Source organism: Notamacropus eugenii, chromosome 1 (assembly GCF_028372415.1).
Source record: "Notamacropus eugenii isolate mMacEug1 chromosome 1, mMacEug1.pri_v2, whole genome shotgun sequence".
NCBI classification, from domain to species: Eukaryota; Metazoa; Chordata; class Mammalia; order Diprotodontia; family Macropodidae; genus Notamacropus; species Notamacropus eugenii.
In genome coordinates, this window is record NC_092872.1 from 639,787,138 (window position 1) to 639,801,970 (window position 14,833).

Genomic DNA, 14,833 nt, shown 5'->3' on the forward strand with positions numbered 1-14,833 from the left:
GTCACCAATTTTATTTTTCTCCCAATTCCTTTTATTTGCAGATATATGTTGGGTAAAGGAGGAAAACGGAAGTTTGATGAGCATGAAGATGGGTTGGAAGGCAAAGTTGTGTCTCCTGCTGATGGTCCATCTAAGGTGTCGTACACCTTACAGCGCCAGACTATCTTCAACATTTCCCTTATGAAACTCTATAACCACAGGCCGCTGACAGAGCCGAGCCTGCAGAAGACAGTTTTAATTAACAACATGTTGAGGCGGATTCAGGAGGAGCTCAAACAGGAAGGCAGCTTGAGACCCGTGTTCATCACCGCCTCTCAGCCGGCCGCCTCACTGGGGGACGATTACCGGGAGGCCCAGCCTGCCTTCAGCCCTCTGGCCTCCCCTCCAGCCCACCCCGCTGACTCAGTCAACACTACATTGGTAGAGTCTTGCCTCACCCCAGCCTCTCTGCTGGAGGACGATACTTTTTGCACTTCTCCGGCCGTCCAACCCAACGGTCCTACGAGACTACCCCCTCCAGCCGTCCAACCAGAAAAGGACAGCTTCTCCTCAGCCTTGGACGAAATTGAGGAGCTCTGTCCAACACCTACCTCCACCGAGGCAGCAGCAACCGCAGTAGCAACCAGTGACAGCTCTAAAGAAGGCTCCAGTGAGTCTAACGTCCAGAAACCTGAGGGACTGCAGGAGAGCCGGACCACTGACTCAAAACTCATGGACTCTCTGCCTGGAAACTTTGAGATAACAACTTCCACGGGTTTTCTGACAGACTTGACCTTGGATGACATTCTCTTTGCTGATATAGACACATCAATGTATGACTTTGACCCCTGCACTTCTGCTACGGGGGCAGCCTCTAAAATGGCTCCGGTCTCTGCAGATGACCTCCTCAAGACTCTAGCTCCCTATAGTAGTCAGCCCGTTGCCCCAAATCAGCCTTTCAAAATGGACCTTACAGAACTGGATCACATAATGGAGGTGCTTGTTGGGTCATAAAACCTATAAAGACCTAGAGACTTTTTTCTGTACCAGTATATACACACTTGGTAGTATTTTCACAACCCTACAGATTCACAGCACTGTGCATGCATTGTCCTTGCTTGCCTTTTCCAGAAAAAAAAAAGGATCACACGAGTACTTTTTGCCTCAAGCAGAGTTGGAGTGCCTTCATCCATGTATGACCACTTTTAATGTGTTTTTAAGTGGTTCCTCAAAGAAGACCTAATATCCTGGTATAGGAAAGAATACATATTGAAGACAATATTACTACATTGTTACTACAAAAAAAAAGTGAAGCACAAGGATTAAGTTGGGGAAAGCTGTAAATTGCATGTGCATATTTGTCTATTTTTTCTATAAGTTTTATTGCAAGAGGTAAAAAAATTTATTATTTAGATAATCTCAGTATCTTTTTTGGCATTTTAGCCCTGTGTAGGTTGACTTAGCAATTCAGCCTTTTGGAGGCATTAACTACTCCTCTTAAGTGTTGCATTTACATGGCTGTTTAGAAACTGCTGCCCAAATTTATTTTATATTTTTGTACAGATTCTGCAGTTTATTATATTGTTTTTCTAAAAACAAATGCTGTTTATACACACAAAATAGCTATTTTGATAGGATTTGCTCACATAGTTCCTGCATACTTCAAATGTACAAGATGCGCTTGTACTTTTATACAGAGTTGTAATGTTTTATATGTGTATGGTGCAAAGAGAAAATCAGATCAAATTAATCTGCAGTTGATATCCCTAAATGCAAACACACAGTGCTTTAAGAAAGGGCCAGGAGATATTTCACCCAAGTTTCACAAGTACCAACTCCCTGGTATAAAAACACCTGTGTACTACTGTGATTTCCAAAACCTAGAGCCATGTCTACTCATAAAACTTGTATTAAGCAGTTGGCAGGAAATAGCTGTGAAACTTGGGTTCAAAGTGATGGTTCTCTGTAGCTTTCTCTTTTGAGAGGAAGGCTACCGAAAACTTAGCCTTCAAGTATGTATGCCAAGTTACTGTTTTTAATTTTTTAAAAATTGAACCCAAATGTTTCATTTTAACATAATTTTCTCTGTGACTTGAACTTAATTAGCTTTCTAGAAAATCATCACATCTGAACTGAATTTTATTAAAATCAATCATTTTATGAAATGAAAATACCTTTTAAGAGTAAGTTTGTTTTGTTTTTAAATTACACTTTTAAAAGGCATACATCCTTTATTTGAATCATCTTAAACCATTCTTCTTCTTCCCTTCTCCCCCCTTCCTTGGAGCATTTGTTCACTCTGTTGATAAGTGCTGAAAATGGCATCTTCAGTATTACTGCAGTGAAGCTCATCTCTTATCTGCACTGGATGGACTCTAACTTTAATATCCATTGCTGTGGAAACTGGAGTTAGTCACATTACATCACTTGGCATCTCCAGCGTGGTTGGTTTCTTTTGTCAACTGCGTTAACTGCTTTACACTTTATAGGCCTGTTGTACCAGAATATACAAACACAGCTTTCTATGCATGTTTCTTCTCTCCCTCCCATAACACCTGAAAAGTCTTCGTTACTGCACCAATAGCGTTTTTATTCATTGTGGTGTACATTTAATTTAAAATGTTTGCAATGTATCATGCCTGTTGCTGAAATAGTTTATGGCATTTTAGGGCTCCCCCCTCCCCTTCCCCCTGCCATGGTACTTTAGCTGTTGCGTGCAGGTTGCAACCTATATTGTTGAAATGCATATGGCTTCTTTAGGAATAACTTTTATATTTATTTAAGAAATTTTAAATTATGGGGTTTTTTGTTTTGTTTGTCATTTGACAATATTCAGTCATCAGTTCTGCTCGCTTCTTGCCATGGATGAAATTGGGTATTTTCTGTCTATTAAAAGGATAACTTTATAAAATGGCACTTTAAACCGGCCATAGATAGCGTACATAGTAATATAATGCACATGACAAAGCAGTTAAATTACTCACATAAGTAAAAGGTTCATGTGTAAATTTCCTTCTGGACCCTAGTTTACTTTCATTCCCCCTTGAGTTTTGTTTTAAAGGACTTATCAACTCAGTGAAGCAGCAAGAAACTAATAGTGTTGTAGTTTCCTTACAAGCAACCTTAACACCCATAACTTTTTTGATACCGCAGACAGATTAGGCATTATCTCTTGGTAGAGTTAGGGACCATATACAATTGAGGAAATGGAAATGGGGATTATGTTATTTTGCATCCCGTGTAGTTGAGGTGACTCCATTTTGACTCTTGTCTTCCTTGTCAAAAAACAATCCTGCCCTCAGATTCCAAGATCTGAATAATTGGAGAACCCAGGAAAATGGCCACATGCTATACACATATATGCTATACACATATGTACAACAGTTCTGAATGTTGAGACCAATAACATTCTACGCAACTGATTTGCCATTGTTGAAAACTGATTTACAGTAATTTAGAACAACCACACTTTCAATGGATTAGTAAATTGTGTATTTAAACAAATACCATATGTCAGGTGATTGTTCAAAAGAGCACCATTTCCAAAGCAATGAAGTGTTGCCTAAAACTTACTCTTTGAAAATCCCTTATTTGTAAGGTAGAGTTAAAACAGAGAATGAATTTAATATATGTGTGTTTATAAATATATGCCTATACATAATATATGTGTATATGTATAGGTATGTGAATGTGTATATATGTGTGTATCCATATGTATGCATATGGATACACACACACACTTTAATAAGGAAGATAAGGGAAATGGGTTGTCCATTTTAAAAGGGCAGAACCATCAGGTTTAAAATTTTTTTTTAAATTTTTACAAAATGAAGTACCAGAAAGGCAGAACAGTCCTTATTGTGGTCTCTAAGCCCAGCTCTCCAGGGACATACTTGGAGAAGATTCCATTCTTTAGCAGTAACATTTCCTTTTATAATCTGGGCATCATGAACAGTTCAGAGTCAAACAGGCAGTTTGAGGAGCCTTTATAAAAGACACATGCCAGGCTTGGGTGGGTGTAGGGGTGGGTGTGGGGGGTGGCAGTGACATTTATTGACAATGATGTGCAATGAAATGACAAGATGAGAGCAGAATGAAAAGCTTTGAATTTGAAGTGATTTTTTCATAAGTTATTTATTCCTTTTTCTTTGTAAATATATTTATTTTATTGTGAAGCTAACAACATCTGGATTGTAACATGTACAGAATGTATGGTAGGAATGTATTCTCTTGTAGGAATGTAAATCTGTATTAAAAAGGGGATCAGAGCCAGACTCAGAAAATGAACTGGGTTCTTTTCATGGTATGCACGATTCACATTTATTTTTACTCTTTTCTATCGTGGGTCTATTTGAAATATGCAAAAGGTATGGATGAAGATTGTTTTAATCCCCAAATTTTTAGGAAAATCAAGATTTAAAGGGTTGATTTTTAAAAGATTTTTAATAGCACTGCTTTCTGTCTATCAAGGAAGGAGCAACCAAATTGACATGCTTGTTCATGCCAAAGGGTCAGAAACCAGCCTCAGATACACACCTGAGTGTCTTTCTCATTCATTATCAGTTGATGCTTTTAAATACTGCATTCCCTTGGGGTACCTTCACTGCCCTGAGATAGAGAAAGGAATATTTCTTGAAGTAAATAAACTCTGAAGAGCAGTAGTATATAGTGTTACAGATCATTTTTGAAGCTTAAATTTATGAATCACCTCTGTGGTAAGCAATGAATTAGGAATACCCGGGGCACCCTTCTTAAATGACTGGTGAAAAGTGCTGACAACACCCCCCCCTCCCCCCCCCCCCCCCACACACACACACTCTGTGCAGGAGTTGGGGAGGAAGGGGGTCCTGCTGTCTGTTCATGTCCTGGATTGTTTCCAGATAATTGTTGCAAATCTGACCTTTTACACTGCCTGCCAAAATTCAGATCATCACATTCAACATGTTTTGGATGAGAAACGGTTAATTTCCTGCCACACTCACTCGGGTACATTGATTCTAGAGAGGTTTGTGTGACCTACATGCTCTCAAAAGGCTTTTGGTGCTTCTTAAAATTGAAGCTGACTGATTCTTGAGAATGAGCCAATTTAAAATTTTGCTGAAAACAATAAAATTAATAAAGATTCTGCACTTTGGGGAAGAAAACTATTGAAGATTAATGTAATCCATACATGTAAACAGCAGAGATTCTGGAAAAGGTGTAAATAGTGTGAAATGTTTGGCGTATGGCTGTTGAGAAGGGCGTGTTGTCCAAAAGGAGGCTGTAATCTCCCCCACAGACCTTAGAGCTGTGCCTTTTCTATGCAATATTACAGACATATACATCTGAACCCAGATTACTGTATTCACATGTAGGTATGGGCTGTAATCTAAACAATTGGATAAATGTACATGGAAATAAGCAGTCTTACTTTTGTAGTTTTATATTATACAATAAACAGTTAAAAGGATAGAGTTATGTTTGTATTCTTTTGCCTTTCCCATCTACTTGAGTTGTTGAAAATGTAATGTCTTTTTTCTTTGATTATGATTAATTAAAATTTAGTAAATCAACCAAATGTGTTTTGAACGTTGGTCAAAGAGCCTACAGTCTTTATTGAGTGGAGACAAAATATGCACAATTTGTATATTTTGAAAAGATCGCTTGAGTGATTTGCAGAGGGGATTCCTTTTCAAGTGTGGGTTGAACCAGACATCCTCTGGGTACCTCAGTCTGTGATAAAAGTCAACATAGATACTAAACATTGCTGAAAGGCAGTGATAGCAAGAAACCCTGTTCAAGTCTCCTCTCTGATGCTGGCTGTATGACCGTGGACAAGTAATTGAACCTCTTTCAGCCTCAGTTTTCTTATCTGTAGAATAGGGAAGGCATGGAATATTCTGAGCTTCCTTCCAATTCTAAAATTATGTGTTCTGTATTGTGTATGATAGCTACCTCACAGGGTGCTTACGAAGGACCACTTAGTTATCCTAAAACTAGATACAGATTTATACTATGTAAATACGATATATTTATACTATATACATACTATATACTACATCTGTATAGATATAGATAGGTGTCTGTGTGCCAGCTACATGTAGGTGAGCTAATATCTCTTGCCAAATGCATGATTTTAGACAAATGCTATCCAAGTTGAAGGCATATTTTAGAACCTAATTAATAATAGCAGCCATAGAATTTTCATAAATTCTTGGAGCTGGAGATGATCTAAGCAGACTTGTGTTTTATAAATGAAGGAATAGGTCCATGTTCCCAAACCCAGGTGTCATCATCAACCAGGACTAATACCTTGGGCCCTTTGATTTCCAGTCCAGTATCCCCTTCCCCCACTCCCACCTTTGGTTGCACTGAGATTTAAATGCCACTGGTTTATCTTTAAATTAGAGCTTCATTTTCATTCTGGCATCAGTTCTAAATTTTATGTCCCACCCCAGTCTTTCCCCTGTTCTCGTATTGTTTCACCTTTTTTTTTTAAACAGTTGAAAGTCTGAGGAGCATTGGAAAATAGAAGGGATTGGCTTGTGCAGAAGTTGTCATCAAACAAATATTCCTTGAGGACCTTATGTGATATTAAATGCACAGTCTTATCAATTGCATGGTTTTCAGAAACAGTACTGTCATTTGGATTTCAGTATGTGAAGCAGTTTATCACCTCTAATTTGGATTTCAAGAAGTTACCACCTCTCACTTACCCTTTGTGCTGTTAGAATCCAAGCCAGCTCTGGATACAGGAATTTTATATTGCACCCCAAAATGTAAAAGAGGGAAGGGCCAGTGCCTGCATTCCTCATTGCTTTGGTATCCCAGATATAGAATAGCTTTCCGTCTTTCTTCTACAGATACGTGGGCCTCCCCTATTTAGGAGCCTTGTGGCAAGTAATGCCTTTCACTCAACAGTGGAAAGAAGTGGTTGCTGGAACTCAGACCCTAAGAAATCTGGAGACAGTGAGTGGGAGGATCAGGGAGAAGCCCATGATAGTATTTCTGGAAAGTTTGTTTCCAAACTGAATTCTTGCTGACTTAAATATTCCTGTCCTCTAACTGCTCCCTTTGGGATTTGCCCTACATGGTTGTGGGAAGTTGGGAGTACAACCACCCACCCCCACACATTCTCTTGGCTTTTGCACACCTTTGTGACCCTAAACCAGTGGGCCAGGCTCTCCAGGGCATCCTAAAAATAATGTGCTTTTTTTCCCCATTATTTGAAAGCGTGGTGTTTATCCCTGCCTGTCATTGTTTTTTGTTTTTTAATGTGTGGAGTTTAAGGTGCCTCTGAAAAGCAATTTACAGTCTCCTACTCTGCTGGCTTCCTAAAAACAATTGGCAAAGTGCTTTCTAAATCACGTGCCTCTATTGTTCAACTGTATCCACTTCCTCACCTTCAGAAGAAGAGGTTGAAAGCCCCAGACTGTCTTGCTTTGCTCATCATCTCAGCTTTAGGGGAGATAGACTCAGCCAGAGTTAAGGGTGGTGGAAATTGGAACTTTGGGAGACTCCCCTACTCTAACTCCTCCCCCCATTATCATTTGGTCTTCCCTTGCTACTTTTAATGATCTCTTAGAGTTGGAAAAGTCTATAGGTTAGTGAGCACTGGAAGACCTGGTTTTGAATCCTGCCTCAGACACTTAGTAGCTACATGGAGCTGGGCAAATGTCTTAACCTTTCAGAGTTTCTCCATCTGTGAGATGAGGATAATAATAACTCCTACCTCCCAGGGTGGTTGTGAGAATGAAATGAGATCTTGTGTGTTAAGTGCTTTGAAAATCTTAAAGTGCTGTATTAGCTCTTATTGGGACATTGGTTGAAAAAAGCCTTTTAACCCTTGCGTTCCTAGTCCAAAGCACTTGAAAGTCACTTGGAGAAGAGTGTATTGAAAGACTATTAATACGACAGTAAAAAGACTTCACCTAGATGATATAGTAACAGTAATTATGCATAAAGGGCATATCTTGGGGTCAGAAAGACCTGGATTCAAAGTTCCGATTGACAAATATTAGCTTATATGACCATGGGCAAGTAATTTAATCCTTCAGGTTCCCCAGGTAAATAGCTTTTCTATAAATTACAGATCAGTTGTTGATTAGGATCAGTAAAAAAATAAAAATAAGCAAAATTAGCCAAATTAAACAAGGTCAGAGTTAGTAAAAAGCAAGAAGAATGAGAAGAGATATGGTGTACAATTGAAACAATCAACTATTTTAACAAGTAATCAGAAATGAAAAATGGGAAATTGATATCAGAAATAGCAATGACATCCGTTTTAATAATTGTATACAGAAATTTAACTGCTATAACTCTTGACACAACCAGTGGCCCACAGAAAGGATCAACAGTTAACAAACAGAGAAAGATGGTGACCAAATATGACACCAGTGTAGAATATAAACTTATAAAATCGTATGAAGGAGGATAATAAGTAGTATCATCTTTTGAAGCAGAGAGAAGCAGTGGAGGGTAAAACCCAGTTAAAGAAAGCTTAGCAAGATTACAGTTAAGCAAAGTCATCCCAGAAGCCGTTAAAAACAAAGACAGAAGCACCACAAACAGAAGAAAAATGGGAAAGATCTGTCAAGATGACTATTACAAACTCTTCTTGCCATCAAGGAGAATGGAACAATATGTTTCAGATCCTAACATCACAGTACCAGATATGCGTATAGAAGAGGTAGAAATGATACTAAAGAGACCAAAGATGAGGCAAGAATTTATAGAAGAAATCTATGCTGAAAGAGTCATAATCCCAAGAGAGCTAGGGAATGCAGGTTATTAGAAGGCACCAAAGACATGGAAAGCAATTTCTGCCTTGTTAACGGGCAGGGAGGAGGGGAGGAGAGAGAGAGAGAGAAAACCCAGAAAACCTCAAACTACCCCCCTGTGTATTTGCTTTCTTACCTATACAAAATCTATATAAAAATTGAGGACATCCTCAATGAGAGTTTCAGTGGAGAACAAGCAGACTTTCACAATTGATAGTCACATCACATGTCTTTATCATGTTACAATTATCCATTGTGCTTATGATTTGTTGAATGTGTAAAAACAGTTCAGTAGAGCAAAACACCACTTCAAGGCTCTTTTCCATCAATTTACCCCATCCAGTCATTTAAGATTCCTTTAAAGACATGATCACAAAAAATAACCTTGTTCAATGGTCATAAGCATCAGGCAAGATATAAAACAGTATGCTCATCCACTGTGTTAGCTGCTGTGATCGAGGAGATCCATTGCAGAGTCTAAGTTGAAGATGGTTTCCTTGTGAATGGCGAGTTCATTGAGATGCTCATATTTTGGGATGACATGGTGCTGGTTTTATCACTCCCTGTGATCCTGTGGAGCCTCCTAGAAGAGATCTCTAACTGAGAGTTAGCCCTGACCATCTACATGGGAGAGACCAATTTAAATGAAAAAATATATATTTCCCAGATTATCAAATGCTTCTGTATAGAAAGTCTACAGATGTTGTCCATCAGTTTGAATATCTTGGGACAGACAGTGCAGGGGGACAGATTGGGCCCATAGCTGAGTTGTTGCCTTTGGAAAAACACAAAACTCTTGCAATGAACCCAAATTTCCCATGGAAATAAAACCCCATCTTTGTAATACCTATATTCTTCTAGTGTTGCTATATGGCAGTGAAACATGGAATACAATAATCTCTAAAGAATTAATAACGCATAATGGAAATGCAGGGGGGCAGGGCAAGGTGAGCAAGTAACAGCATATTACCAGTAGGTACCCTCAAAGAAGAGCAGGAGTAAGAGATACCATCAAGTAAATGGATACTGAAAAGATGGGCTGGTTATCTGGCAAAGGTAAGAGATGACAGGTGTTCCACTGGAACCTCAAAATGTCAGTACCCAGTACCCAAAGGTAAATCTCCTATGGTGAACTGGTGAGAAGATTTTGGGCAAGGGTCACAGAGAATAGACAGGCACAGCAGATGGCTGGAATCTACACTCTTAGAGGAAATTCCCAAATCAATGACATCTCAGGTGCATTTGAGAATTTGGGACAGATATTGATCTGTATTGGTGAATGGAGTTTATATAACAGGAGTTCCCCATGATAAAATCATGGGGAGAGAGAGGGGAATAACTGTCACTTAGTGCTTAAAATTATCAAGTGTTCATAACAATCATGTAGGGTGGATATAGTATTTATTCCTATTTTGCACATGAGAAAAGTAAGGTATATGGGATTTGAACATAGGCTTTCCTGACTTCAAGTTCCTAATTCAATTCTGTGCCCTGTATTGTTCGGACTCTATGATTCAAGGAGTCAGACCCTGACAAGTCCCCAGCCCCATCTACTCTACTTATCAAATACCTTCAAATTCCCCCTTACAGAGTAATTCCCTTTAAGCATTTCTCTCTCCAGGCTGCCTCTTTTAAAATCCAAATGCTCCTAGGTGGGGTAATATTAAGTTGTCTTTAATCTTTTTAACACCTTAATGTGAATCAGTTGGTCACATCCTACCTTTCCGTAGCTGGTTGAAATGACAGCAAGAAGGAAGGACAGTAAAATTGGAGCATTGGGCACACTACTGGGAGAGGTGGAGTGCCCTGTGGAGAGCTCCAGGTGATCAGAGGAAAATACAAGGGATATAGGGTGTAGGAGACAAATTTTGCCTTCATAATTTACTTAGAGCTAATCCTGGTTTGTAAAGTCATATTTAAAGAGACTCTGCCCTAATGCAGATAAAGTGGAGACTCTGGTGCCTTTTCCCCGACAATGTCCATTCAAATGCATCCTGCTTTTCATTCCATTCTAGAGTTTCTGTAAATTAGGGGTTTCAGTTTGAGCCAGGCACTGTGCTTAGCACTGAGGATATATACAAGAAAAGGCAGTCTAAAGGGGAAGACAACATGCAAAGAACTGTACAAACAATAATATAGATGAACTAAATCAGAGATAATCAGCAGAGGGAAGGCACTAGAATTAAGGAAGATTAAACTGAAAGTCCAGTGAGATACATTTTTGGACCTTCAGGGTAAAAAGCAGAGAGTGACAGCTGTGGTTTCTCTCTGGAATTCAGGATAAGCAATCTGAACCCAACTGATTAGAAAACCTTTTTCACAAAAACAATCCACAGCAAATATTTGGCTAGAATTGTATATTTCCCCTTCTTCCCCCCAGTATTTTCTAAGGCCCCCATGGAAGGAAGGGAGTGTGGTGATGAGCTTGACTAAACATGGAAGCAGAACTCATGAGAATTCAAGGGCTCTGGTCCCCTTCGAGTCCTTATGTTGCCTCTCAACAAGAAATCTGAGTCACCAATCACTATGGCCAAATCCTGAGAATTATCACAGAATCAATGAATGTGGGGAGTGGGGAGGTTGGCAGCAGCCTAGTACACATAGACAATTGCCTGTGTGTTGTAATTTGAGCGATGCTGGGAAAATGTGTCTTCCCCCAAGTCTCTACACCCTACTATACCTTAACTATGTCTGAAATTCTACCTATAAATTTTGTTCATTCGGGTTAAACATTAGCCCCCTTTCTGTAACTCTTCTTTCAAAAATAAATGGAAGCATCTCTAAGAGGAGTATCAATATTGAGTCATTAATACTTTAGTACAAATTAGTTTATCAGATTGCTTCCTCTGCTGGGAGAACAAGACATCGGGCACCTGAATGGGAGTAGGGGAAGAGAAGGAATAAGGGTGAGGAGTAGAAGAAAACAGTGGAAAGGGGACAGAAAGAAGAAAGATGACTGACTTAACAATTTTATCTGAGACAGGCCCCAGTCAGAGTTTGGGGATGGGTTGGGAAACGTCACCCTAAATTTTGGCAATTTACCGCTCTAAATTGGGTTGGTATCACCTGAAATGGAACATTGTAAATACATTCAGGTAACCCAAAGTGAACACCTCTCCAAAGAATATGATTTACCTCTGTCATCCTTTCACCCCACCCTCAATGGCCCCAGAATCCTGATGAAATGAACTCTGATCTGGGTGAATCTAATGGGTCTCTGAATTCCCTTTGGGAGCCAATGTGACTTGCTTCAGGCTCCTCTCCCCTATTTTGATGCATAAGAACGTATTTCACCCTTTTCTTGGTCTTTCACTTGTTGAGGTCTTGGCTTCCTGCGTCTAGGGAGCAGGAATTTAGGGAAGAAGACCTATATGTCCCCCTCCACCTCAAGTTTGAGGAAATATCTCCAAGAGTTGGGGTGGAGCACTAGGGTTGAGACAGGGCCTATAGGGATTGTTAGTGGTGAGATTTTTCTGACAACATTCAAGACCCATCCTGGGCCTCTCAAATGAGGGACTAGTAGAGGTGATGGAGTTAGTGCTTTCTCCAACTGTGCTTTGGAGAGGCCACTGTTTCCTGTCTAGGACTCTCCAACCTCCAATATACCAGGCAGGAAGGGGGGTTGGGGGGGAATCACTAATATGAGTCTGGGATGGGGATTATGGAGTCTAAACACAGGCTTATGGAATCTATGTGTGTAGAACAAATTACTCCTTTATCTCTGCCTTCATACTGAAAAAATTATGAGGCTCAACAGAGATGACAAGAGCCGCTTTGACGGAGTTGTTTAAAACCAGCCTGCAGAAAGGACCCTGAACCATAGACTGGGCTCTCAGGCTTGTCAGGGGCTAAGGTGGAAGAGAGGTGGAATGAGGGATGGACTGGGGGTGGGAGGCTCTGGGATCTAATAGGGCATGTCCCACTCCTCAGTCTGGGTGTCCCTGAGCCTGTCAAAGTGAAGGAAAGCAGGATCAGATGGTGGTGGTGGTGGTGGTGAGGAGGAAAACCAGATTTCCATGATCTGTCTCAGTTCTGGAAGGACAAATATAGGGCTTGTGGAGGGCTGGTGGGGTTGTCCTTGACCTTGTAGCTGGATGGGAGGTGAGGAAGGGTGGAGGTTGACCTTATTATTCCTGGGGAGAAGAAGCTGAGTGGGTTGTATTACCACCCATGGCTCAGATGGGAGGTAGAGGGGGCAGGGGTGGTTGGGGGGTTGATGGAGGAGGGTGGTGGGAGGAAACAAAAAGCTTCAATAGACTGAAAGTTACTGGCCATAAGGGTGTGGAATTATAGGGCCCAAATTAACAGTCATTAAAACTTCTGGGAGAACATGGGTGACAACTCAAGAAGATGAAGACTGGATTTGGGATAGGGAACAATGAGAAACTGACTGTTTTCTAGATCCCTGGCCTTTATAATCGCTGTTCCTAGAAGGTAAAAAATGGAGGATGGGGGGCAAAAAAATTAAAGGAACATGAAAAATCTAATGAAACGTAGAGGAACACCCATACATGTCTGTCCCTCTACATGTGCGTGCGCACACACACACACACACACCCCACACACCCTAAAATGTCCATTAATTGTAATAGAAACAGAATTTTTCGAGCTGGAAAAAAGCTTGGAGCAGAGGTTCTTAACCCTTTTTGTGCCATGAATAAATTCTTTGGGCAATCTGATGAAGCCTGGGGACCCTGTCTCAGAATTATGTTTTTAAATGCATACAATAAATGAGTAGGATTACAAAGGAAACCGACAGTATTGAAATACAATTATCAGAATATTTTTTTAAACTTCCCAAATGCCAGTTTAAGAATTCCTGATCAAATGAGTATAATGATTATAATAATCCAACCAGGAAATGTCTGTCTCCACAGAAAGTTATTAAGATGCATTTGGCTGATGCCCAAGCCTCCATGTGTTACAGCCAGATTAATTAAGAATAATAATAGGAATAGAAATGATGAAAAGGAATTCTCCAAATTCATAATATTTCCTTGGAGGACCACATGGTGCCTTGCTCAAGTGATTTCATTTATTTTCAGAGACTTAGATAGGAGGGCAAGGTCTAGCCTTATGATTCCCATTTTGCAGATAGAGAAACTGAGCCCTTGAGAAGGGAGAGTCAGCCTGTGACCAAACTAGTTACAGCCAGGACCTGCCATGGGCCACTTTTCTCTCTAGACACCAATAAAGACAAGAAACACAATCCATATTTCCTCTATTCTGGCCTTGGTTTAAGAGGTTAAACAGATGCCCAGAGAAACCCATTATTAGTATTTTTTCAATCAGCCACCAAGGCTTTGTCATTAGGTCTCCATAGGCATTATGATAAAATAATGCTTGCCTTTTGCACCAACCTTTGAACTTTTTCCAAGTGCTTTATATCTAATAATAATAACAGCCAGCTTTAAGGGGTGCAAAAGTCCTGTATATGTTATCTTATTTGATCCTCCCAACAACCCTGGGAGGTAGGTGCTACTATCATCCCCACTTTACAGATGAAGAAACTGAGGCAGAGAGAGGCCAAATGACCAGCCCAAGGTCACATAGCTCCTAAGTGCCTGAGGCAGGATTTGAATTCAAAGTCTTCCTGACTCTAAGTCCCACATTCTATCCAGCACCCTTACCTATCTGTCAGTGGTGACCTCAGCCCTGAAGAGCGGTGTGGCAGATATCACCCCTATTTTACAAACAGGAAAACTGAAGACTAAAGATGTCAAATTCTATACTCAAGACCATCCAACTTATGGGGCTGGGTCTGGAACCTAGCTCAGTTCTCTTCTCAGCGACTCAGGAGGGTCCCATAGGCAAGGAACCAACTCAGAAGCTAGTACTGAAGACACAGACTATTCAAGAATGGAAGGACATGCGTGGAAGAAAGCCACAAAACAGGTTGATAGAGAATGATAATTTTAATAACTCCCATTTCTATATTGTTTTATGGTATACGAAGAACTTTTCTCATAATAATCCTATCAGTAAATAGTTACCATCTCCATTGAAACTTGCTAAGGTTTAGTGACTTGGTCAGTTGGTAAGTGTTGGGGCTCACAGGGAAAGCCATCTATGGCCTCACACCAGTGGTGACATGC

The 14,833-nt window shown here is 40.2% G+C and overlaps 1 protein-coding gene across 3 annotated transcripts in view; it reads left to right on the plus strand.

Annotated features, from left to right (window-relative positions):
- The window catches only part of SERTAD2 (SERTA domain containing 2), a 148,492-nt gene extending 143,064 nt beyond the window's left edge, over nt 1–5,428 (plus strand). For all 3 annotated transcript variants that reach the window (XM_072635408.1, XM_072635407.1, XM_072635409.1), the window contains exon 2: nt 42–5,428. In XM_072635408.1, the coding sequence (XP_072491509.1) occupies nt 46–993 (948 nt within the window). In that variant the 5' untranslated portion in view covers nt 42–45 and the 3' untranslated portion in view covers nt 994–5,428. The remainder of the gene's footprint in view (nt 1–41) is intronic.
- The last annotated feature ends 9,405 nt before the right edge of the window (nt 5,429–14,833 follow it).